Source organism: Chenopodium album, chromosome 3, assembly GCF_948465745.1.
Source record: "Chenopodium album chromosome 3, dcCheAlbu1.1, whole genome shotgun sequence".
Lineage (NCBI taxonomy): Eukaryota > Viridiplantae > Streptophyta > Magnoliopsida > Caryophyllales > Amaranthaceae > Chenopodium > Chenopodium album.
The window spans coordinates 55,265,896-55,293,458 of record NC_137836.1 but is presented as its reverse complement, the minus strand read 5'-3'; the positions used below and the strand labels follow the sequence as shown (position 1 = coordinate 55,293,458).

At 38.4% G+C, this 27,563-nt stretch overlaps 1 protein-coding gene across 1 annotated transcript; it reads left to right on the top strand.

The window, feature by feature from the left end:
* The first annotated feature begins 14,948 nt into the window (after positions 1-14,948).
* Positions 14,949-26,938, top strand: LOC145614001 (protein ALUMINUM SENSITIVE 3-like). Its single transcript, XM_081669016.1, has 3 exons — positions 14,949-15,370; positions 25,357-25,602; positions 26,565-26,938. Exons 1-3 carry the CDS (start codon positions 15,137-15,139, stop codon positions 26,877-26,879), a joined length of 795 nt encoding a protein of 264 aa, XP_081525142.1. The 5' UTR covers positions 14,949-15,136; the 3' UTR covers positions 26,880-26,938.
* The last annotated feature ends 625 nt before the right edge of the window (positions 26,939-27,563 follow it).

Sequence of the window (27,563 nt, the reverse complement as noted above, 5' to 3'; positions counted from 1 at the left end):
TTTTTATAATAATAAATTTCCACAAAATGCTTTACTAGAAGATGATTGGGTTAATTGTGAAAAATATATGCAGTTTTTACAATTACTATATGGTATGACACATTGTTTTTCTTCTGTATATAATCCTTGTTCTCATTCTTTTCTTAGTAATGCATGTTTACTTGCACAACTTTTTGCTGAACACCGATCTCAACATGTTTATCGTGGATATCTTCCATCCATGGAGGAAAAATGGCGTAAATATTACACCGATATTCCTATGATTTATATTTTTGCTTCTATTTTAGATCCTAGGCAAAAATATGATGGCACCTTTTTATTAATTGATATTTATTATAGTAACATGAATTTTGAAGATGATGTTGAAGCTTTTAAAAGTAAGGTGACAAATGATTTTTTTTCTTTATACTCCACCTATGAAAGTAAATATGGAACCGTGTCTCGATTTTCCCCTTCTCAAACATCCAAAAATGTAAGTAAACGGGCCAAAGGTTTATTTGCACAAGCTGCTAACATGATGTCCAAGTTTTCAGGTACGGAATCATCATCAAGTAAGAGAACACAAAGCGATGTTTCGGAGTTGCAAATGTACCTAAGTTACGACTTCATGAAAGGCATGGACGATGAAGAGAAGTTTGGTCTCGACATCCTCGATTGGTGGAAATCACAAACCGTGAAACATCCAATTTTGTCGACAATGGCTCGTGATATTTTTGCAATCCAAGTCTCCTCCGTTGCCTCCGAAAGAGCTTTTAGTGCGTCGGGACGAGTTTTAGACGATAAAAGAACAAGACTAAAATCCGAAACACTTGAAATGTGTGTTTGCTTCAAGGATTGGTTGGATGCCGAAACTCGTTCTCAAGATCGTACTTATGCACAAAACGACGACGATGAAGGAACGTCGACTTCTTTTAGTTCTCATACTTCTCAATCAACTCAATTGGCGGATGAACTTGAACCTCTAGAAGACGAAGACGAAGACGAAGATGAAGACGAAGGCGAAGACGAAGACGACCAATAATAATTACATGATTACATATTTACATTATACACTATTGTATTCTTTTTGTATTATCGAACTTCGTATTCCGTATAATAAATGAAGTTATTCAATATTCATACACTATTGTACGATTTTTAATTATCATTACTTATTTTGTATTATTGTATTATCGTACATTCGTACCGGCTACCGTCATATAATAAAATAAGTTATTCTTCAATTTTTTGTGTTTTCGGATTATCGCACTCGTATTTTTTTTTATTATATGCATTGTTGTTTTTTGCTAAATTAATAAAATTGTTTTTATTTTTTTAAATAAACTTAAACATAATTATTAATTAGATAAATAATTTATATAACCTAAATTAAAATAAAGTTGTTCAAAAAATGAAAACAAAATATATTAACATTAACATTTAACATAAACATAAATTAATCACATATATTAAGTTGTACTACAAAAAATATATATCGTTTAATTCGTTTTTTTTTTCATTTATTAAAAAAAAAAATAAATAAATAAATAAATAAATAAGCTGGCACGGTTTGGCCCGCGGCCCAGCACGGCACGGCCCGCAAGGCACGTGGGCCGTGCCGTGCCGTGGGTTGGGGTGTGCCAAATTCAGGCACGGCACGGCCGCCACCCCGGCACGGCCAGGCACGGCCCGCGGCGGCACGGGCACGACCCGTGCCCATGTTTACGTGTTAGTGTAGACACCTAAAAATGTCTCCCCAAAACCAAACCCTCAAACAGTTCTACCTTTCATGCCTTGACGTAAGGACAGAACCACGAGTAAAGTATGGACTCCTTGGAGTGCTTGAAGAAGGAATTTTGAAAGAATAATGGGTAGGCTAGTGCTTAGGCTAGAGCATAGAAGAGAGAAAAAACTAGAGAATTATTTGATGCCCCGTACATCATAAATGAGGGGGTATTTATAGAAAAAATGTGCTGAGGGAACACACGGAACCCTAAAATGATAAAAACCCTAAAAAAGTATCCCGCGACACAGCAAACTGCACCGTGACACGGGAAATCCCACTGTCAGACAGGAACCATTCCCGTGACACGGTGAAAAATTTGTGTGACGCTGGAAATATTTAGTAAACGGGGGAGAAAACGCGTTAAGGGTTTACGCGGAAAGGACACGGAAATTCCTGTGTCACAACAGATTTCCCGTGTCACGGGAAATCCCACCGTCAGACGGGAAAGTTTCCCGTGACACGGTGGAAAGCTGCCGTGGCGCGGGAATTTTCAGTCCGCTTTTCCGTCTAAATTCATTTTTCACCCTAATTTCGTTCAGCATTTTAAGTGCCGATTGATAATTTCGAGCCTTTTTCTGATTTATTGTTATTTGGGCTAAAATAAGGAAATAAGTAAATAAAATATATAAAAGGTTTGGGCCAAAAATAAATAATAAAACAATAAAATAAAAAAAGTTTGGGCTAAAATTAAATAATAAGTTTGGGCTGAAATTAAATCTATGCTTTTACCAAACATCAAGACTAATCCATGGACTATTCAAAAATACGAATTTAATTCAATACGATTTTTTAAGCACTCTCGGGATTAAATACTGAACCCGACCAATAGTGGCAGTGAAAGGTTGTTCATCATCGGGTTTGGTTTTGGGGAGACATTTTTAGGTGTCTACAGTTAGTAACTTCATGGAAAATATTAAATCAAAACAATTAAATTAAATAATTGAAATAGAGATTTGGGACCAAACCCTCATAAATTAAAACCTTTCACGTCTAGGGCGAAGGCAACTTCAAACTTGGCTAGGTGTTTTTTGGTCTTGTGAATGCGGAATTTTGTATGCAAAAGGGTTGGTTTAGAAAAAGAGAGAAATAAGCTTTAGCTTAGAGAGAGAAGAGAATTAGAAAACTAGAGAGTTGATGATATTTAATTAGAATTGATGATTGAAAACAGAATTTTAAGAGGCTATTTATAGAGAAAATCAGCCGGATGGATAAAAAAATGAATCAGAGTTTCAACGAGAATAAAACACGATTAGCGCCAGACTCTGGTCATTAGCGCCAGGTGCTGAAGGTTAGCGCCAGGCGCCAAGCCTTAGCGCCAGGCGCTAATGCTTGTCGTCAGACGCTAATAATCAGTTTCATGCGTTTTTGTTTTTATCATATCTTTTGATCCAGAAGTCCAAATAAGGCATATGTTATGTCGTTGGAAATCTCTTGAAGTTTTTTTTTCAACCCAATTATAGTAATATTAAAATATTTTGTAGATAAAAATATATGGCCCAAATAGTAGGACGGTGTCAGTTTTGGATAGAATTTCATATTTCATTCATATCTTTTTCATTATAGCTCGGATTTAGTATTATAATATATCTTTGGAAAGATAATTTCAAGATCTATCCAACCATATAAAATTTGGATAAAGGTTATGAGGCACAAAAATAAAATCTGAATATATTCCACTTCGTTCAATACAAGGATTCTAAAAAGGAGTAGTTTTATTCAATTTCAAACTCTTTGAAACATAATTACCAATCCTAACTCCATTAGGATTTAAAAGAACCTTATAGAATATTCTAGAAGAATATAATCAATCCTAATAGCTTTAGGAATGATAATTAATAATAGGCCCTCCTATAGATCATTGGGCTGCATATAAAAACCCAACGGGGCCCAGTTTAGTATTTTGGCCATAACTTCCTCATTATTCATCGGAATTGGGCTTATAATATATCGTTGGAAAGGTCTTTTTAAACCCTATCCAACTATACTATTATTTGACCCTTATCATGGACTAAACTAAACTGGAATGCACGTTTTTCAAAAATAGGGTAAGAAAAGAAATATTTTCAAAAATAGAAACAAGAGATATTTTAATAAAAACATCCTCATCACTAGACTTTTCACACTTTCGCTTTGTTTGATAATCAAATGACGTGAAATGTATTTATCACTGGGTTTGGTTTTGGGGAGACAAATTTGGGTGTCTACAGAAGCCCCCACTTTAACTGAGTTTGGAGAAACGCAAGTTTCGAAAACAGAAGTCAAAGTATCGATAGGGACGGAAACTGATTCAGAACGTTCTGCGATTCTAAATCATTTTTGTAACGCCGATACTTGCAAACTAGCATTAGTTAAAACAGATTAGAGAGTTAAGAAATGCGTATCTCGCACCGTCAAGCACACGTCTCTGGGGTAACTGATTTGCTGCTGTATTGCTGTTGTGACAACCTTCCGCAAGCTATGGAACGCCATCTTGCTTTTTTGATGTTCACTCGTCTCTGAACAATGGAGCTTTTTTTGATATGTCCACGCGCCTCTGAACAAAGAGCTTCTTTTTTGAGGATTGTTCACTCGTCTCTAAACCAAGAGCTTCTGAATGATATGCCCACGTGTCTCTGAGCAAAAGAGCTTTGAGAGAAATGTCCACGCGTATCTGAACAAAAGAGCTTGAAATGATATGTCCACGCGTCTTTGAACAAAGAGCTTCTTTTTCTTGAATCATAGTGACAACCTTCCCAATCATAGCAAAAGTCGCTGAAGAACGCCTAATCACGAACCGCCCTTCTCAAATCTCGGTGACAACCTCCACAATCTTAGAGAATGTCGTCGAAGACCGCCCATCTCGTGCTATCTTCTTAAATCTTGGTGAAAACCTCCATAATCTTAGCAAATGCCGTCGAAGACCGCCCATCTCGTGCTATCTTCTCAAATCTTAGTGATAACCTCCACAATCTTAGCGAATGCCGTCGAAGACCGCCCATCTCGTGTTGTCTTCTCAAATCTTGGCGACAACCTCCACAATCTTAGCGAATGCTGTCTAAAATAACCTGTCTTGAAGTCATCCTCAGTTGTTGCGATAATATTCCGAAGAAAACTACCGAAGACCAACGCTTGTCGATCCTTAAAGCTCGCTTGAAATTTGCTTTAGTCGGTGCGTCGGCGCTTCTGCTACTTGTAAACCAGTATGTCGGTGTCTTGGATTGTGAACCTGTATATCGGTGCTTCTAAACCAGTACGTTGGTGTCTTCTGAACCAGTATGTCGGTGTTTTGAATTGTATGAACCATTATGTTGGTGCCTTTGCTGCTTATGAACCATTACGTCGGTGCCTTTGCTGAGCCAATGCTTAGGCGCTTTAAGCTAAGTGAGATGATCATTCATCAAGTCGATCACTTATTGCGATTGTAATCAAGCCGACTACTTAACCATGTCAAATTGATTATATGGGCTAACTAGCGTACCAAGGAACCCGAAATTGCTGAAACAGGTTGAAATAATTGCTCTAAGTGGTTGAGTGTTCTGTCGCTGCAATTTGGCTCTGTTGCCAGACGCTGGGATTTAGCGCTAGGCGCTGAAACCTATTGCCAGACGCTGGACGTCGTTTTCTGGCGCTAGAGTCGGGTCTTCTCTATTCTGCTCTTACTGCCGATGTTGCTTGATTTCGCTTTGAACTTTGAACTTGGTCGTTTATTTTCATCCAAATCTTCTCAAATCTTTTGTAAATTAAAGCTCTTCATCTCTAATTTACTGATCCATGTAGCTCCTCTTATCTTGGAGGAATCCCATTTATCATATTCGCGGTTTTTTCGAAAAAAATCTGGGAATGTCCTCGTTTGCTAGGATGCACCTGCATTTATATCATCGACTATAGTAGTTTGATTATCTTTCTTTAGGGTTGACCTAAGACTTAGTGTTGCTTGACTCACTGACTTGATATGACTCAAGGTATAAACTTGACTCACTATGATTGATTGACTCGAGGTTGACTCGACTCGATGTGACTCGTGTGTGCGTAGTGTTGACTCATGAAACTCGACATGTTCATGACTCAAAATGCAGAAAAACAAAAATTCCCGTCATTTTTGTGGAGGGTACCGACTTTCTCCCAAAAAAGAAAGACGCAAAAAAAAGGTAGAAGCGAAGTTTTTGAAGGTGCATATTGAATGAGCTTAATCTATTAATGGTGTCTCTCATAGTACAAGGATTGTAACATCTTAGACAATCCTAGTTGACTCAATAATGAAAGTATGTAGGTAACTTAGGCACGGAGGCTAAGCACTTCATACTTCGTGATGCGATAACGATTACAAGTGATGAGATATTTTGATATTACAAGGCATGCTTTAGCGTTGTGTTAAGATTTCATGACAAAGGGTTCCTAAGGGAAGTATTTTTGGTCATGTATCTGTGATGTGTGTGATGGTGATACTAAAGTTAGGCCGCAGGGGCTAAGTGTGTTAAAAAAGATATTGAAAAGAGTCAAATGGTGACTGTTAGGCTGGGTAAGCTAATGATGTAAGCATCAAGCCCCCAAGTCTAGATCTAAATGAATAGGGATGAGCATTGGAGATCCTTTGATATGATCATGGTGTGAGTGTGTGAATGTGAATATGAATGCATTTTTATTACGGTCGCACCCCAATGTGAGGTTGCCTACGTATCTGTTAGGAATCAGGCCAAACGTAGCTCTAGCCGAACCTCGCACAAGTGTGTGTATACCTCAAAAAGGTCTTTTTAAGGGTTCTAACGTGGTTAGGCTAAAGGTTGAAGAAGAAGGGGATAAAAGGCTCAAGACCCTAGATAAGCCCCCAAGGTGTGCAACTTTGCTTTTGAATCTTTGTATTTTTATGCTTGAGGCTTTCTACTCTTTTTTAAGCTCTCTTTTCTTTTGCTTTAGCATTTATTTCATTTGGCATCACTCACTTGGAATTCATGTTTCTCAGGCACGGTACCGAGCACTCGATAAGAGACGTAATCTGAGACGTGTTCTTATCAAAGACATTTTCATATCAAAGACATTGGAACACTTACCCTTTTGTACACTTTATTTATTTATTTTTCTATTTTTGGTATTTTAATCTTTTGAAGTCACTCAAGATTTTTTTTTATTTTAATTTATTTATTTATTGGTTCAATGCCATGATCATATGCAAGGAAATAAATTCTCATTTTATTTAAAAAGTGAAGGGTAAAAATCAAACTCTAAGAAATAAATTCAGGGAGGATGAAGGGTGCCTATGCTAGACTTATTGGAGAAAGGGTTTGAAAAAAAAGAAGAAGAAAGCATGAAATCTTGGTGAGAAGCTTGCCTTGTGCATTTGTCTCATCGTTACCCTCCTTTTTTTTGTTTGTCAATCACATGACTCAAACTCGATTCAACATGCATGGATGGAAGAAGGTAGGAAGAATGAAGGTTGTGATATGGAGAAATCATGTATAGAATGGAAAAATGATGTAGATGGAGAGATATGAAAAAATTAGGAATAGAATGTACCCCAACTCAAATGACGGAAAATACCGACTCATGCATGAACCTAAGACATATTCATGGTGATATATACTCAAAGTGTGTGCTAAGACTAATGAGTGTAAGTGACATGTTTGACTCGTGTCATGACCATGTGGCTAGACTATGTGACTAGACTCGAACAAAGACTAAGTTAAGACCTCACGTATATGCATTAAACTGGACATGCTGTGGTATTTTAGTCATAACTTTTAATCTGTGACTCTGATTGAGATGAAAAAAACGCCAAATTAAATATAAAACTCGGGGCTATAGATCCATAGGCTGTACGACTCGTAGTTCTTTCTACAACTCCGGCTATGATCAAAACAAGTTGACACTTGTGCAGTATACGGGAATAAAAATCCGAGTTGACTCAAATGGACTATGACTCGATTTTAAGTATATTTTTTAGCTCAAATTAATTAATTAACTAATTAAACAAAGTCCTTTAGTCATTAATTAGTTTATTTAGGCTTAATCACAAGTAAAAAAAAAAACGGTTAGTTTAGTCACATAATAAATATGCATAAGTAAGAGATGCACAAGTAGTCAAGTAGTCACAACATGATGCAATGAGTTTGCAACCTAACCATGGCTCTAGTTCTCTAAACTTCGGGATATGGGTTAGTTAAAGAGGTACATGGTTAATTGTCCGGATGAACCGCGCGGAAGCCTAACCGTGAAGGGTTGGCGCGAGTGGATAGGACACCGCGAGTTAAGAAAAACTCGTTTCCATGGTTTGGTGAATGGAACATTCTCGGATGTACCCTTTGTTGCACAGAGCGTTCAATCAGGTAGATGGAGCATAAATTCCCATAGGGTTATGTCCATATGTAGAACATTAATGGGTTTCATAAAAGTGAGAAAAACTCAATCAGGAAGTAGGATCGAGCAAACAGTGCTAAAAACTGGTCAAAATTAGAACGCATATTTGTTGCTCGGTATTGGAAGAACTTGGCGCCAGCAAACAGAGGCCGGCGCCAACGATTTGGCTTTAGCGCCTGAAGACAGAAATTGTCGCTTGGCGCCAGAGTCAAATTAGTGGCGCTAAACTCTGTTTTCTGACGCTAGTTCCTACATGCCTCAGCAGCTTTCTGTGCTCGATAAAATTTTCCAATTTCGCGCAACATTATTTCGATTCTAGTTGTGAAAGATATTCCTCAAATTTCCTCCGTGTAAAAATCCAATGTTTTAACTCATTACGGATGGTCTTTCCAATGAGATCTTTTTTATGCATATTACAATAATTTTAATCAAAATTACGCACATGAAATACTTAGAACTTTCCGAGTCTCATCCACTCATTCTAAATCATTGCCAAAATAAATTTCAAGAATTAAAATAGAAATCCCCAGTGGAGTCGCCAAAAACTATAGGGGATATTTCAAGCATTATCCCTAGCATGAACCCCACTGTGATCATACACTAAAGTACGGTGGCGTCCAAAGGGAAAGAAGATAGAGCAAAACAGTCGCCAACAAGTTTTAGGAACTTGTAAACCGTTCACATGGTGAAGGTTACACCCGTTAACGATCCAAGAGATCGTCAACTACAATAGGTCTTGAACCATGAATGGTAGTTCGGGGATGAAGGTACAAATCCAATATAAAAGAGATTGAACCTGCCCTAATAATAGACCTCTACTTTATTCTGATCGTATTCATGTGCGCTTTCTGATTAACATGCAATCAATAGGATTAACCCTAAACCTGTTATCTATGTTGGTTAAATATTAATGCACAAACAAAACTATTATTGGCGATCACTTGAATTATAATAAAATTAACCCTAAACAGGATTATTAATTATCTTATTAAGCGTGATTACAAGTACAAATTCCCTTTAAACATGCATAAATGGTGTGATCAAGCAATAACAATAAATAAATAAATATATATATATATATATATATATATATATATATATATATATATATATCAAGTAACATAATAATCATCATAAATTATAACAATTATAACAATAATAATCATAATAATAATATTTAAAATAATCATAATCATGTTAAAGCATAATATTAATAGCAAGATCTTAGGCATGATACTAACAAGATTAATAACAAACCCTACCATGTCACTAAGCAATAAAAAATCAAACCTTCAACCCTAACATGATACTAACATGAATATTAGGAAATAAAGTAGGAAGTATCGCAGGAAACACAATTGTCATATTTGATAATAAAAATTATAGTTATTACCGTAAACATGATACTAGGAAGATCAAAATACCCTAACATGACACTAGGAATCATAATAACAACCTAGACATGATTTCTATATCATAATAACAATGTAAACAATTAAAGCACTTACTTTGATGCCTCGTACCTCTTTCTAATAACAAAATACACACGTTAGTAACTTCAAGGAAAATATTAAATCAAAACAATTAAATTAAATAATTGAAATAGAGATTTGGGACCAAATCCTCAGAAATTAAAACCTTTCACGTCTAGGGCAAAGGTAACTTCAAACTTGGCTAGGTGTTCCTTGGTCTTGTGAATGCGGAATTTTTTATGCAAAAAGGTTGGTTTAGAAAAATAGAGAAAATAAGCTTTAGCTTAGAGAGAGAAGAGAATTAGAAAACTAGAGAGAAGATATGGGACACCTCCATCGTGTGCCCTAGCTGGTTCTTGACCATTATGTTAACTAATCTCTGATACGTCGAACCTGTATTTTTTAGTCCAAAAGGCATAACTTTATAGCAATATATACCTTTGTCGGTCATGAAGGCTGTCATTTCTTGATTGTCGGGATGCATTAGGATTTAATTTTATCCGAAATAGGCGTCCATGAATGTTAGGAGCTCATGACCTGTTGTAGCACCTACCATGGCGTCGATATGCGGCAACGGGAACAGATCTTTTGGGCACGCTTTGTTAAGATCGGTGAAGTCAATATAGACTCTCCATTTACAATTTTTCTTGCTGACGACGACATTAGTGAGCCAATCTGGATATTTGACTTCCCTTATTTTGCCAGCTTCGATCAGCTGCTGCACTTCGTCATTGATGATCTTATTTCGCTTTGGAGAAAAATTTCGACGCTTCTGCTTCACTGGCTTATGATTTGGATCGACGTTCAGCTTGTGCGAAATGATGTTCTGATCTATACCAGTCATATCCTCATCAGACCAGGCGAAACAGTCTTTATTCTCTCGGAGAAAGGATAGGATGGTCTTTTTGAGTTCGGGTGCTAAATTAGCTCCGACACGGACGGTTAGATCTGGTTTTTCAGGATTTAGGGGTACTTCGTCGATTTCGAGTTAATTTGGGTTAACTGGTGTCGGGCCTTGCTGTAGTTGTTATGCGGTTCTCATGGTTAGCTTTAAGGTTGTTTTGTAACAGTGCTTGGCTTCACGAGGTTCACCTTTGATTTCTTGGATTCCCCATGGGGTCAGAAATTTGATTGACTGATGATAGGTCGAGGGAATGGCTTTTAATTTGTGGATCCGTGGTCTACCTATGATGCCATTATAGGCTTAGGGGAAGTCGATGACATTGAATTTGGTTTGAGGGTTTAAGCCGCCGGCAAAGGTTGGAAGGGTTATATCTCCGAGAGTCGACATAGTCTCACCACTGAAACTGACCAAGGTCGTTGACCTTCTGACAACGTCGCTATCCTTTAATCCCATATCTTCCATGGTCCTTCTGAACTAAACATTGGCGGAGCTACCTCCGTCGACCAGCACCCTTCGAAGCAGACAATTCCTGACCATCAGAGAAATCACCAAGGAATTTTCATGCTCTTTGTTGATGTTGTTGATGTCGTCATCATCGAAAGTAATGTCCATAAATTCCATATTCTTTTCCAGAGGATCTCTTAATTCTTCTGGGATATTTGAGTTCTGTGTTGACGACTTTGCCATCCTTTTAGCTGTAGAATAGGTCAGTCCACAAATATCTGAACCACCAAAAATTATATTAATTACTACCTCAGGGATAGGGGGCTTTGGGGGCCTGCTTGCTGCTGATGCTTTGGCGTCGCTGGGTACGTCGCTTTTCTTCTTTCCGAGCAAATGCTTGAGATTACTCCTCTTCAGCTAAAATGCACTTCTCTACGCATGGCATAACAATCTTCTGTCTTGTGACCATGGTCGCTATGGAACTCACACCACTTGCTCATATCCTTTTCAAAATCGGGCTTGTTGCTCTTCATCGGCCATCAAACTTTGCTGCCCAGGGGCTCCAACTCTTTCACCACTGCTACGATGTTCACCTCGAATCCATACTCGGATATCACTGGATAATGCGGTGCTTCGAGGATCTATTCTACCTGCACACTATTAACATAATGTGATCTACCTGTTGTTTCATAGGGCTGATGTCGCCATGATCCTCGCGGGGCGCTTGTGGCTTTGCGATCAGTCGAGCCTTTGACATACTGACCGGAGCTTCGATTGGCGATATCTTCGTCGAAACGCATCAGGGCCACAACTCTTGTCCAAACCTCTTCAAATGTTGAGCAGGGATATTTGACCACATCTTTGTACAGATCTGAATCTGTATGCAGTCCTCGGAGAAAGGCATTGATGGTAGTCCGATTGTCAACACTCTTGATTGACACCTTCTCTTTGTTTAAATGGGACCAATAAGTCCTGATGCTTTCCATGGGACTTTGGACGATCCTATACAAGTCGCTCGTCTGCTTGTCGAACTACTTGCTGCTTTTAAAATGGGAATAAAACTTGTTGATTAACATAGCAAAGCTAGTGATACTTCCTGGTTCAAGCTTGCCGAGCTATTTAAGGGCGGGACCAGTCAGCGTCGCACCGAAGGATTTGCACATGCACGCCTCCCAACACTCGAACGGGATTGAAGCTTGCCACATTCTTTGCTTATAATACTCGACATGCTGCTCTGGCAGGTCATCCCATCATAAAGCGACGTAAAAGTTGAGAGCGGCGATCTTCTAGGAATCCGGGCCCTGGACAACACATCACTGAATGGAGTCTCTGCTAACCCATCGGGAGCTTCTCTTTGGACGGGAATCCGGACATCTAGCATCCTCTTCATTATCGACAACACCTTGGAGTTCTGCCTCTCTAAGGCGACCAGCCTCTGGAGTAAGATTTCAGTCTGATTGGGCTCACGATTATTGGCATGCTGCTCTCCTAGAGTCTGGAAATCTCCTTGCTGGTCATTATTCCGGAGCGGAGGATCCATCTGCATTTCCCTATCGCTGGACTCAGTATCAGTATCTTGCGGGGACTCCACTACGTCCAAGGTTGGCATGCTCGGGATCAAACCCAGCTGCCTCGGCCGGCGATGACGGTTACTCTGAGTCGACTCTAGCTGCCGACGAAGATATAAAGCATCAGACTCTGACGCTTCTTTCTCCTTGCTAAGACGCTCATTGGATTCCCTAGCCGCGACGAGGTCGACTTGGGCTTTTTCATAAGCTTCTTTTAGCTGCTTCGGGGTCATTTCGTTGGAAGACATGTCGAAGGTTAGGGTTAGGGTATTTTTGGATTTTATCTAGTTGTAGCCCCACGGTGGGCGCCAAATTGTTTATGCTAATTTTTGTTAGGTGGGATTGAGTATCAAAATCTAGGCTACAGATCAACTAAATAAAACCGTGAAATGAATAAATGCTGAAAACGAAGAATCGACACAAGGAATTGTTGACGCGGAAAACCCAATGAAGGTAAAAACCATGGGTAGAATGAGGATCTACCTAACTTTCACTATGCAAAAAATACTTTTGGAAACGGTTTACAATGTAGGCTTAGAGTGTTTAAGTAGCTAGGTTGTGATATCCCCTTCGTCCGTCGATCCTCCTTCTTATATAGATTTTTTCTAGGGTTCTACCCTAGCCGTTGCAAGGAGATAAGCTGAGATCCCTATTTTTTCGGAGCTTAGTTGCCTCATTTTCCTTTTAAACTCGCCCACTAACAGTTGCTAGTAGTTGATTATGACTTAGTCAATTATCCTCCATCTTCTCCTAGAATATAGGCTTTAGTTATTGACCACGTCTTCCGTTTGGAGCTGTCGTCTTTTCGCGCCAAGTCTTGGTCTTCGTCATAGTCTGGTTCTGTCGTTGACCTGGGCTGACTATCATTGACTTTTGACTTACAGAATTTTACCCATAACAACAACAAACTCTAGAAATTAGTTCTAGATGATCTTTATGAATGGAACATGGGAGAGTTTTCTTCAGAGAAGTCTAATCGACATAAATGATGATTTAATTTGGTTAAATAAAGCAGTTGGAGGGGAAGGGTTTAGGGAAGGGTTTTAAAATAGGGGGTAGTTTAGTCTTTTTACTTCTTTTTTTTTTTAACTTAAACCTCGAAATTAAAGGTTTATTAACGTCTGATTAACAGATTAAGCACGTTGGTTAATAAAAATAAACCTGGGGTGCATCATTAAGAAGTCAAAAATTAAGTTGTGTACTACTGGGAAAAGTTAGAACTAGGAGTATACCAAAGGGAATTTCCCTTTAAACTATTACTAGCCTAGATATGGATTTACTTACATATAATAACAGGATGTAAAACAATTGTTGATCTATGGAATTTATTTATTCATTTTATTTTTTTTTTCCCGAGAATTATCATCCACGGATTAACAAACATGAAAATTAAAATGTTGCAACTAAAAGTAAAATAAACAAAGAATACTCATTGACCCAAAAAAAATAAAAACAATTTTTCTTTTTTCCAAATATGATCAATAACCCAAAAATAATTATAGCTTGAAACGTTTTATTGAGACAGTATAGTATTTTGCTCCATGATACGTTTTTTTTTTCCTTCTGATTTATTTGTTTTTAATAATTATTATTACTTCATAATTAATTTAAATTGTACTGATTAATAATTAAACAATTATGCAAATTATCAAAGCTACTAGCCTACTGTGGGTGGGACCAAATGATATGTATTATAAAAAAGAATATCCCATCTAAGAATCTAATTCTAAAACAACCCAGTGGATTTCGTATGTGGTCGTACACGTCCGTAACGTTACTTTCAATAACGCCTAAAAAGTTGATTGATTATACTCCGTCCATTTTTAACTACGTATTTCACTTTTCTTTTTCTACCATTTTTAAATAGTTAGTTCTTCCGTTTTTTTTAGTTGATACGGTTTGATTTTTACACTATTTACCCACTATACTTTGACTCGATTTTGTGATTTATATATACAATAAAACATAGTGTGGGATCTTATATAAATCTTCTCAATATGTATTTTATTAATATCTAATTTTTATAATTTTACATTGTAGATAATACGGAATAAGAGATATTTATTATTGAAAATATACGTTGGCAAACGTGATGATTGATGTGTCAACTAATAAAAAACGGTGGAAGTATATCATTTTCTTATTTGAAAAACTTTTTTAATATTTAATTAATTTATTTTACCAAGTGGACCCACCAATATTAATTCCATATTTTCTCTCCTTCAATTCTTTCCACTATTTTTGGTTTTTTACAATATTTTATTCATCCATCAACCCTCCTACCTCCACATTTTATTACATTCTCCATTTTTCCAATTTATGTTAAAACCCCGCGCATGAAAAAATAAAGTATTTAAAAACGGAGGGAGCAAATGATAAGGCAAACAACAGTATCAAACTTTCAACCTCTTTAGAAGAACTTAGCCTTTTTCATTTTTACCAACTTTTCTGTCCCAGATAATTCAACACCAGTTAAACTTCTGTACTATCTCATTTGAGGTAGGCCTTTTCTAAGTTTTTTTATCACATACATATACATATATATATGCTTCTCTGAAATCTATTTCCAACAATTATTCCCTTACAAAATCCACTTTGATACATTATTACACAATTTTGTGCAAACATTTAGGAGGGTAATAAGTGATCAATAATGGATCAAGCATGGTGGTTAGATTTCTTAAAGGGAATGCTGAAGCCGGTGGCGGCGTTGGCGGTTGTTCTGTTGGCGGTCGTGTTGTCGTATTTTCAGAAGCTGGAATTGGAAGGAGAGATGATCTACTCTATCTTCCGGGCTTTTGTTCAGCTTTCTATCATTGGTTTTGTTCTTCAGTTCATCTTTACTCAGAGCAATATTTTGTGGATTCTTGTTGCTTATCTTTTCATGGTTAGTCATTATAATTATTTCTCACTCTTTCATTATTGGTTAGATTATTTATTTTACTATGATCATTTCCGTAATTGCCTAGCTAGTCACCAACTCACCATGTCATATAATGAGGACACGACGTGGGGAAGTGATGCCCACTATTGCTAACAAGAATTTCAAGTATATTAGTCATTCAAAATAACATAAAACTGTAACTTATTGGGATAAAAACATAATCTGTCGTACTTGAGAACAAATATACATTTGTACCTTATAACCTTGATATTGGGGTTTAATTCTCACTCGAGTTACTTTGAGAGTGTATATTCCTAACCTCTTTCTTCTCGATCAATTTCAAAGATGTATTTTTGTACATAGACTACATAGAAACATGTAATCAGATTATTAATAAAACTAATTAAGGCCATGGTTAGAGATTGATCATAATGTATTAGATTAATTACGATTTAAAATAATTAAATGTCTTCGGGATCTTCTAGTTGGGGAATATTTTATTAGTTTCTCCATCACCATGATGACATATGTGATTTAGTCTGTAATATAAATTGTACTTGTAAGCAAAAGTCAAACTAGTTGTATCTTGAATGGATGCTTATGAGGTGCTGACATGTAAATGACTTGTTATTTCAGCTAAACATGTTTGTCACGAAATAATTTTCCGTAGTTTCATTAGAGAGTAGAGTATCGTATTTATACAAGTAATTAGGGCTCATGAAATAGGCCCGTTAACTATACATTATACACAGTAAATATAGGCCATAACACCCCCCCCCTCAAGTTGGAGCATGCAAATCACAAATGCCCAACTTGCCAAGTAAATACATGAATTGGCTTTTACTCAAAGCCTTGGTGAATATATACGTCAGTTGATCAGTTGTCTTCACATAAGATGGACTAATAACACCATCCTGAATCGCATCGCGGACATAGTAACATTCAACCTCAATGTGTTTAGTACGCTCATGAAAGACCGGATACCGTGCAATATACTGTGCAGATTGACTATCACAGAACAAACTCATTGCACGGGGATGCGAGACTCCCAAACTTAGAAGTAGAGCCTTCAACCACTTCAACTCATCAGTGGTTTTAGACATCGAACGAAATTTGGCCTCTGTAGAAGACATAGCCACAGTGTCCTGCTTCTTAGTCTTCTAAGATATTGGGGAAGCACCAAGAAACACCAACCAACCAGAAATAGATCGCCTCGTCAAAGGACAACTAGCCCAATCCGAATCACACCAGCCTGTAATGTGTAAATCACAATCTGAACTCAATAGGATCCCCTGACCTGGACATCCTTTCAAGTAGCGCACCGTACAAAGAGCGGCCTCCCAATGATCCTGTCGCGGTTGTAGCATAAATTGAGATAAAATATGCACCGCATAAGCCAAATCAGGTCTAGTAAAAGACAAATAAATCAAACGACCCACAAGCCGCCGATACATTTCCGGATCAGAAAGAATAGAGGACTCTGATTTAGCCAGAGTATGATTCTGCTCAATAGGAGTACCTGCAGGACGTGCCCTTAGCAAGCCAGACTCTGCAATAATATCAAGCGTGTACTTCCGTTGACATAAAAATATGCCTTCCGGATTTCGTGCAGCCTCAATGCCAAGAAAATACTTCAACACACCCAAATCTTTCATATGAAAACAGTCACTAAAATAGGATTTGAATGTTGCAATTACGGGAGAGTCATTGCCAAATATTATTAAGTCATCAACATACAACAGAACACTAAGTTGAATAGACCCAGTTTGCAGAGTAAAAAGAGAGTAATCAGAGTACTATTGCAAAAATTTGTACCTTTTCAAAGATGTAGATAATTTAGAGAACCAACAACGAGGTGCCTGGCGAAGACCACCATACAACGACTTGCAAAGACGACACACCATACCAGGTTGAGAGCCATGAAAACCAGGGGAAGGCTTCATATAAACCTCCTCATCAAGATCACCATGAAGGAATACATTGTGCACATCCATCTGATGCAATTCCCAATTCTTTACAGCAGCAACAGCAAGAAAAACACGAACAGTTACCATTTTAGCCACGGGAGCAAAAATCTCGGTATAATCAATACCCTCTACCTGATGATTACCAAATATGACCAGACGAGCCTTCAATCTCTCAAGTGTGCTGTCAGAATTAAGCTTAACCTTGTAAACCCATCGACAACCAAGAGCTTTCTTACCCGGAGGTAATTTTTCAAGCACCCATGTATCATTATTTTCAAGGGCATCAATTTCTTTTTGCATCGCCTCTTTCCACCCCTCATCTTGCATTGCCTCTTTGAAATTACGCGGCTCAACTACCGTATCAATAGCTGCAATAAACACATGGTGGCACATAGAAAATTTATCACAATTCAAAAAATGTGTTAAAGGATAAGGAGTACCTGAAGAGCTGGAGAAGATGATGAACTAGGGGGAATAGATGTACTTGAGAGAGATATAGTAATATGTGCAACGTAATCACGATGCCACCCTGGTGGATGGCGTGGCCTTTGACCACGACCCATGTCAATAGTAGAAGAAGAAGAGTGAGTGATGTCGGCTTACAGGAACCACATGCTCAATAGTAAAGGAAGAAGGAGGAGAGCTCGGGGCTGTGTTTGAGCTATTGGGAGTTACCGCAGGTGGCCTGCGGTGGGGACTGTCAAGGCTGCCAGCACGGGCAGGTTCATGTGGGGGGGGGGGGGGGAGGGGTAGCAGCAGTAGCGTGGGGTTGTGGTGGGGTTTCGGGCACAAGAGACCCTTCGCCAACCTCTAACACATATTCCAAATCTTCTAGAAAATCATGATTAGCACCAACATTGTCAATAGGCACACTTTTGGCACCCACATTAGTCTTAACCGAATCACCATCTTTAACAAACGAGAATTCATTCTCATGGAATTTAACATCACGGGAAACAAAAATATCACCGGTTTCCAAATCATATACCTTCCAACCCTTTTTGCCATGAGGGTAACCTACAAACACACATTTTCTACTTCTAGGAGCAAGTTTGTCACCCTTAGCCTTTTGGTTATGAGCAAAGCAAAGACACCCAAAAACACGCAAAGCATCAAAATCAGGTTGTGTGCCAGAAATCATTCCATATGGAGTTTTCTTGTCAAGTGAAAGACAAGGAGTGCGATTAATAACATAAACCGCCCCAAGAATACATTCTCCCCACAAATCAATTGGCAAATTTCCTTGAAATATCAATGCTCTACCGAAATTTAGTATATGTTGGTGTTTACGCTCTACCCGACCGTTTTGTTGAGGGGTACTGAATCAAGAGGTTTGAAAAAGAATACCATATTCATCAAAATACGGAAGCATAGGTTTGAATTCTGTACCATTATCACTCCGTACACACTTAACATTAACATCAAATTGATTTTTAACCATAGCAAAGAAAGAACAGAAAGAAGAATAAACCTCAGTTTTATCATTCAAAAATTAAACCTAAACACCTCTGGAAAAATCATCCACTATAGTAAAAAAATAATGAGCACCACAAGTAGAAGCTGTGTTGTACGGTCCACACAAATCGCAGTGTATCATTTCAAGAATACGACTAGCACGACTATTACTATCAGAAAAACTGGCTCGGGTTTGTTTAGCTAGAGGACAAATGTCACATGCTTTATTTAAATACTTAGGATCAAAACTACCTCGAATAGCAGGAAGCAATTTGACAATTTTCTCCGACGGATGCCCTAAACGAGGATGCCACAACTCAAATGTAGAAATCTCCGGTCCCGTAAGTGCACATACTTTTGGGAGACGCTGGAAATAATATAGTCCATCTATTCTTTCACCTCCTCCAATTAAGCTCCCCGAGGATTGATCATGTATAGCACAAAGAGAATTAGTGAATCGGACAAAGCAATTAGAGTCATCAATCAACTTAGAAACCGAAATCAAATTCCAATGTAATTTAGGAACAAATAGAACGTGTTCAAGAGTAATTACATCCGCCAAGAAAACACGACCCTCATTTGTTGCAACTGCTTGAGCACCATTGGAAGACTAACGGGGCATGGCGAAATTGGTTGAGTATCAAATAAAGAAGACTCGTCACCCGTTACATGATGTGAGGCACCCGTGTCAATTATCTAAGATAGTAGAAAAGAATCACCAGTGATACGATCGGAAGGAACATCAAATACCCCACACACAATTGGGGTAGAGTTGGCGGATTGAGTAGAGGAAGAAGTGGTGACAGCATACTTGTCAACTACCTCACCCAAAATAGGAGTAGTGTTGGCAGATTTATAAGAAGAAGAAGTAGCATCAGTAGGCGAAGTTAGAGCAGCGGCGGCAGGGAAGAGTCGCGGGATATTCCCGCGGCCTGGCAGAAACTACTGGGTTGTGGCAGCGACCGCAGGACAGGACCGCAGGCTATCCCCGCGTCTTGGTGAAGGTTGCGACAGTAGAAGCGGTAGAGGTGCAGCGGTAGATGAAACGATAACAACAGTAAAGTACGGTTTAGCACCCGCCGGAACAGTAACACCCACCGGAACATTAGCAGCAGCCGGAGAGGAAGAACGCCCTTTGTGTCCATACTAATCCTGCGACCAATCGGGGAGGCCGTGAACAAGAAAGCAACCGTCAAAATCATGTCCCGATCGATTGCAATGAGTACAATATAGTTGTGACGACTTAGCATGACGCTTCAATTCAGCAGATAAGAAAGAAGAAGATAATCCACCAGTCACCATTGTTGATAGATCGAATTGTAGGGTAGAATTAAAATTAAAAATTCAGTAATTTAGAGTCGATATTTCGTGAGAAAAAGTCAAAATTCAGCAATTTAGAGTAGCAATTAAGCAAATCGGCAATGTAAAGTAGAAATTTAGATTAGAATTTCAGAAATTTAGTGATTAGAATGTAGAAATTTAGGGATTAGAATTTGATTAGCTCCGATACCATGTCACGAAATAATTTTCCGTAGTTTCATTAGAGAGTAGAGTATCGTATTTATACAAGTAATTAAGGCTCATGAAATAGGCCCGTTAGCTATACATTATACACACTAAATATAGGCCCTAACAATGCTAGCTTCCTATCAGCTTATGTTATCAATTTTTGATAATCAATCAATTTGAGCTTATTATCAATTTTGAAAATTTGTTTGAATCATATCAAATTACCTACTTGTGTATGTTTCATGTAATGTACTTTAAATTTTGGAAATTATAAAATTATTTTTTGTTAACGATTACATTAACAAAATTGCTTTAACAAACACAACCTTTAAAAATCTTAAAGCGCTACTCTCTTACAAGAGTCACAAGCTCACATCCTCTAAATATAAAAGTAAAGATGATTTTGTAGTTGTAGATTAAAAAGCTGAGGATTCTATGAATTTGTATTTATTATTATTATTATTATTATTATTATTATTATTATTATTATATCTCAAAAACATAAGTCATACGACCTACAATAAATTAATGGAAAGCCGAGATATAATCTGGGCCCCCACTCCTCTAACTATAGCAAAACCTACCATATTATTATTATTATTATTATTATTATTATTATTATTATTATTATTATTATTATTATTATTATTATTATTATTATTATTATTATTTTTATTATTATTATTATTATTATATCTCAAAAACAAAAAGTCATACAACCTACAATAAATTAGTGGGAAGCCGAGATACAATCTGGGCCCCCACTCCTCTAACTATAGCAAAGCCTACCCTAGTAAAAATATGAGCTGCAGCACGTGCTCCAATGTCTTGCGTCGTCGAGAACCTCTGAATTCGCTTAAGCAACGCAACAGCCTCCTTCTCTAATTCACCAAACGAAGAAAAGGAGAAGGGAATGAACCCATATCCAATCGCCTGACAACGAGCCTCATACTTATCCCGCTTCCGCTGAGCTGCATCAGCCACAACCCGTCTAGGAATAAAGTCAGATAACCTTGACTGTGTCAAAGGAGAAGATCATGTCAAATCAACACAGACATCGCGACCACGATCCCAAGAATAAAGTAACACATCAGCAGATTTGAGGGCATCACCGTTCCCTCCAAACAACCCAATATCAACCTCTTTCCTTGCTGAAATCCCAGAACGATAGCAAACATCAACTAGGGTATCCCGAACAACATTATGTCTATGTTTAATACCCACGATACCAGCACACGACACCGCGTGATCGCCAAAAATATCCCCTGGAAAAACCCTCGAATAAGCAGAGCACGGTGTCGAGGTAGAGAACAACGGAACACCCAATCGGTAGCATAATACACATCGATAAGTCTTTGCGTTCATAATCTGGCCCAATCCTGAAATAGGAACGGCCCGAAGCCAAGCAGACGTGTGATCTCCCTGCTGAGATTTCCACAATGCTGATAGACGAGGGGATAATGAAAAGGTGGATTCTGCAGAATCGGTAACCTTCGTGAAATATATATCTGCCAATTTCTTCATATGTTTTGGGGCAGCGACCTCACTAGGATTACTTAAAAAATCAGACTCCACCACGCCATTAAACAAACCCAAGGCGTCTTCAAAAGCTCGACCATGACCAACAATGTCAGCATGTCGTAGAAGCTTTGTTTGCAACCCAGTAGACTGCAACCGAGAAGCAAGAAAAGCATAATGCCGAACATCACCTGCAGAATAAACACCAAGCCCTCCAAACGCAAATGGTAAAGTGGCAAGCCGCCACTGCCAATCGCCAAACCCAGGTCCTGAAGCAGTAACAATACGCTCCAAAGAAGATCGAAGAGCCTCGTCTAAAGTGCGCTGAGCCGCCTCAAAAGTACTAGGGGGACAAGTACGCAACGCAAAGTAGAGTTTAGAAACTCCGGTACAAGCCCTAAGTAACAATAGCTCACACTGAGGATCATCCAGCGTAGCAACCTTATCCATAAGCGCAATGGTCTTGGTCACCCTATGCATCACAAGCTCACTACTAAAACCAGAATCAGAACTAGCAGGACCACCAAGCAACTTAACACCACGCGAAGGTCAAGCAATGTTAGGTGGAAAGACACCCAAAAGCCTGCTTCGGGGGTCTTCTGTAGGCCAGAAAACTTCAGTTTTGTCCACGTTAAGATGTAACCCAAAAAGAGGCCCTTCCTCCATAATCAGCTGCAAAATTTTCCCCACCACCAACGTGTCACCAATAATAGTGCCATCATCTAAATACCAAGCCTGAAGACATACATCAAAAGTATCTCTGATTTTACACACCAAGGGTTGTAAAACCAAAGCAAAAAGCAGAGGACCAAGGGGATCACCCTGCTGCACCCCCTAAGACGACCATAAGGTGTGGTCCCCATAATACAATCTAGCTGGATTAGAGTAGCAGAAATCAACCCACCGCGAAATACCCGGACAACGACGACGGACCTCACGTAACATGACCGCACGATCAACTAGATTGAAGGCATTACGAAAATCCACCAACAACATTGAAAGACCAACATCAGATCCACGAACCTCAAGTAATCGATTCACAGCATGAAGAATGGCCTCACCGCCTGAAGAAACCCCAACGCCAAATTGAAGACCATCAAAGTAACTTCCCAAAGACTGCCCAACCATAACAGCGCCGACTTTCGAAACCAGACGCCGCCAAACGGTACCCACAACTATAGGACGAATTCCACCACCGGGCTTGACAAGGGGTGTGAGAGGAGCACTAGCAATATACTCTCCTAGTTCCATAGGACATCTATCTGCTAGAAACAGATTAACCACCCCGGTAATAGAGTCAACCAACTCGTCTGAGACAGCCACAGATGCACACTCAAGCAATCCATAAGGTGTTGAGCACGTAACCCATCCCTACCACACGATGTGCCACGCGGGAAACTCTGAATCCGATCTAAAACAACAGCAGAGGAAGCAACGAGATGAAGTTGATCAACAGGAATATCAGCAGGCAAGGAGGTGAAGAAGAAGGGTGTTTTGAAAGAAAATCCGCAAGAGTGACATCATTATACGGAGCAACACCTGAAGAAGAAAGAACCCGGACTGCAGCGGTGTAATGACCATCACAAATCTTCCTACGACACTGCTTGATATTACGCTCTTCCAAATCAAGGTCCTCATCATCAACCACCGACATAGTAGGAGCATCCTCAGCCAAAGTTTCCCTCACAAGCTGCACACTACCACCTGGTGCACCCCAAGAACAAATAGCCCAGGAAATACTTTCTTCTTGATGCCGACGCTTTACGGAAGACCTTGACTCACGACTACTCCGCGGCCGAAAGGTTTTAAGGGTGCAAAGAGGTAACACTAACAACGATACCCAACTAGAAATGTCATTAGGGTTAGAGATAACCTTATCTAGAGCACTTTTCACAATCCGAGAAAACCCCAAACGACACTTGGGAGGGATAGATTTCACAGTACGAAACCCCTTTGAGAGCAAAGCATTAATGAGAGCCACGTCAAAACCACAAAACTGATCTCGCGCCAAACCATCCACAAGTCCAATACGAGTCGAAGAAGAGGGAGCTTGTGGCTTGGAGAAATTATGAAGCACAAAACGAATAATACCATCTCCTTCATCAGGGGGTGATACATCCTCACCCCTCTCGTGACGACACCAAGAACGAAGCGTATGAGTTTTGTAACAAACCCCACAAAACCAAATACCCATACGCGTAAAAGTAACTTCCGCCTCAGTATAAACAACCAAATTAGAAGTAAGAGACTGACGTGTAACATCCCGCGCACCAGTACAACAATGACGATCATGAATATGCTTGATTAAAGAACGCCTTGTAAGCCCATTGCCACTCCCATCTTGACACCCACTAAGACCCACAAAGGGACAATGAAACTTCACCGACATGGCTACACAGCCACCACCAAAGTCGGAGCAAATACCAATCGAAAAACAGCACTTAAAAAACCCAAAAAATCCACCATAAACTTCACCCAAAAGCACAATAAAATGCACCCGAAATGACCAGCAAAATGCACCCAAAAAGCACGAAAACACCACCCAAACAGACCAGAAATTTGCACCTCAAAATAACCAAAGAAACTGACTAAGAAATTGGAGAAAAATGCACTCAAACAGCACCCAAAACAACCCCAAAATTGCACCAAACAAACCGCCTGAAAATTGCACCAGTTGACCCAAGCAACACCAGAATCTGATAGGAAAACAGCCCGAAAAATTGACCCAATAGCCCCCCGATTAACTGCCTGAAAAATGCCTGTAAACAGCCCCAAAACACCTCGAAAACTGCCTGAAAACTGACCCGATTACCTGCCTGTAAACAGCCCCAAAAACACCTCGAAAACCTGCCTCAAAGTCGCCGGAATCCAGCTATAAAACCACCTTAATTTCTCCTGAACACGGAGATGCTGCCTGAAAACTTGCGAGGATATTGCGCCTCAAAACTGCACCAAATTCGCCCAAAACCACCTTAATTTCGCCCCTAAAAAAACCGAAGACCCACCGGAACCACCTAGCCTGAACTCGCCTGACCCGATCGACCCTGATCGCTGAAAATTGTGTCGGAAAAAGGACGTGGAAGCCTACCCTAATCACCCCTAAACGAGAGAAATTCCCTCTAGTTTTTATTATTATTATTAGTATTATTATTATTTATAATTTCCTCTGTTTTTTGTCATTTAGGTGGGTTCTTGACATCGTATAAAAGATGAAAAAATCTACTAGATCATATTTAAAACATAGCATGCAAAGTCGTGTTGATCTTATTTGTTTACCTTAATGAATCGTTTATTGATATTCAATTCTGGAGTATTATTATTTCTTCATATACACAACCAAACATACATAAATGAATGCATTGTAAACGATTAAATGTGTGTATATAGTCAAATTGAGAAGACCATTTAGTAACAGAGAAAGTAAAGGTATTATTTAACAAATAAACTGAATTATTACATAAAGTGATTAACCAAAATGTTGATGATATTACAGTATTAGATTTATGAAAAATGGATGATAAGTGTGTCTTGGTTGAACAGGTAAGTGTGGCAGGATACACAGCAGGGCAGCGTGCGAAGCACGTGCCACGAGGGAAGTATGTGGCAGGTGCATCAATATTGATAGGAACAGCAGTAACAATGTTGACATTAGTAGCACTAAATGTGTTTCCTTTTACACCGAGGTATATCATTCCTGTTGCTGGTATGATGGTTGGCAATGCTATGACTACTACTGGTGTTACCATGAAGAGACTTCGAGATGATATTAAAATCCAAATCAGCTTGGTATGTTTTTTTTTAATGCAAGTGAGGTTAATTCCGAAGAAAATAAAAAACTTAAATGAAAACACAATTGAGAGATTAAGCGTGGTAATGTCATACCTTTAACAATAAAGATCGTGTAAGACTGAACACTTTCGAATATACTTCCTCCGTTTTTTTAGCTAATAATGTTTGACTTTTACACTATTCACACACTACACTTTGATTTGAATTTGTGATTTATAGATACGATAAAATATAGTCATGTGAGATCTTTTTTGAATTTTTTCGATATATAATTTATTAATATACACTTTTTATAATTTTACAATGATGATAATAAGAGTAATTAAGTGTTAAAAACATGTGTTGTCAAGCGTGATAATAGAAATGTGTCAACTTATAAAATGGAGGAAGTATGAATTCTTAATTTTTTAAGTGGCTCCTTGATTAGTAAGCCAATTTGGCACATGACTGTGTAGCATAATACGAAGTAATTGATATTATGTACATTTACATAAGATTGCAACTTCTAGAATTTGTAATTTCCTACATACATAATTTCAAAGCTATCAAAACAACATTATTTGTTCACCTTTCCATCTAAGATTTGTATTAGCAATTTCGTGAAGTTGAATTTAACAATAACACAATGGAAATGATTACTTAAAGGTGGATATAATGAATAATATAATAAAGTTTGGTTGATCTAAAATGTGATAAAAATAAGTAAGACAGTTAGATTTGGTTGTTTAAAAGTAAGTGTCCAACAAAGAAGAAATGAGACCATTATTTAGAAATAAGGTTGTTTTTAGGTAATAAAAACTATAATAGCGGATAAAAGACTAACTACAAAAAAAAAAAAAAAACGAATCTTATATAAAATAAAAAATAAATAACATAATTATTTAAAAAAAAAAAAAAAAAAACCTCATAAGTACATCCATTAATCTATATCTCACAACTGTCCAACTATTCATAAACAGGTAGAGACAGCATTAGCACTTGGGGCAACACCACGTCAAGCAACAGTAGAGCAAGTGAAAAGATCATTAGTAATTGCCCTCTCCCCGGTATTGGACAATGCTAAAACAGTTGGGCTAATTTCTCTTCCAGGAGCAATGACTGGTATGATTATGGGTGGTGCATCACCTTTGGAAGCCATTCAATTACAAATTGTGGTTATGAACATGTTATTAGGAGCCTCCACAGTTAGTTGTATCATATCTACCTATCTATCTTGGCCTAATTTTTTCACTAAAGCTTATCAGCTAGAAGCTAAGGTTTTTTCTTCGGAATGATGCCTTTTTTGTCATTGTTGACATTTGTAGCCCAGCCTCTACCACTTTTTGTGATTTCAATATAGATGGTTAGAAATGGTATTACCTCTCTCCATTTTTAAATGTTTATTCCATTTGGAAGCTTGAGGCTATGTTTGGATAACAAAAAATGAAAGGAAAGAAAGGGAAGGGAAAGGGAGGGAGACAAAATTCCTTGTTCCGATAATATGTTGGGGGAGGGAAGGGGAGGAGGAGGAGGGAGAGATCCATTTTCCCTCCTCCTTTAATAAAGACCATCCCTTCTAAATTGGAGAGATTTGGAGGGAAAATGGAGCTCATCATTTCCTCCACTTTCCCTTCCTTCCCCTTCCTCCTATTTCCCTCCCTTCCATTTCCCTTCTAATTTCTTATCCAAACATAACATGAGAGATTCTTTGAAAAATGAAATCTAAAGTTTACTTGCATAAGTAAGGAACTACGCAATAAAAACAAGTCATTAATGATTGATGTGCTTCATAAATACAAGGATTGTTTTGCATGGGAACATCATAAAATGGTTGGTATAGATCCTTCTATTATTCAGCATAGGCTTCTAATCAAACCAGGTTACAATCCTATAGTCCTAAACTCAAGACGTTTATCACCAGAATTAATTCCAAAAATAAAGGAAGAAATTGTCAAACTCTTGGAAGTAGGATTTATACA

Coding starts and splice junctions, on each gene's coding strand:
- LOC145614001 (XM_081669016.1), top strand. CDS start 15,137: ATGGATCAAGCATGGTGGTTAGATTTCTTAAAGGGAATGCTGAAGCCG. Junction 15,371..25,356: donor TTGTTGCTTATCTTTTCATG/GTTAGTCATTAT, acceptor TTGGTTGAACAG/GTAAGTGTGGCAGGATACAC. Junction 25,603..26,564: donor TTAAAATCCAAATCAGCTTG/GTATGTTTTTTT, acceptor ATTCATAAACAG/GTAGAGACAGCATTAGCACT.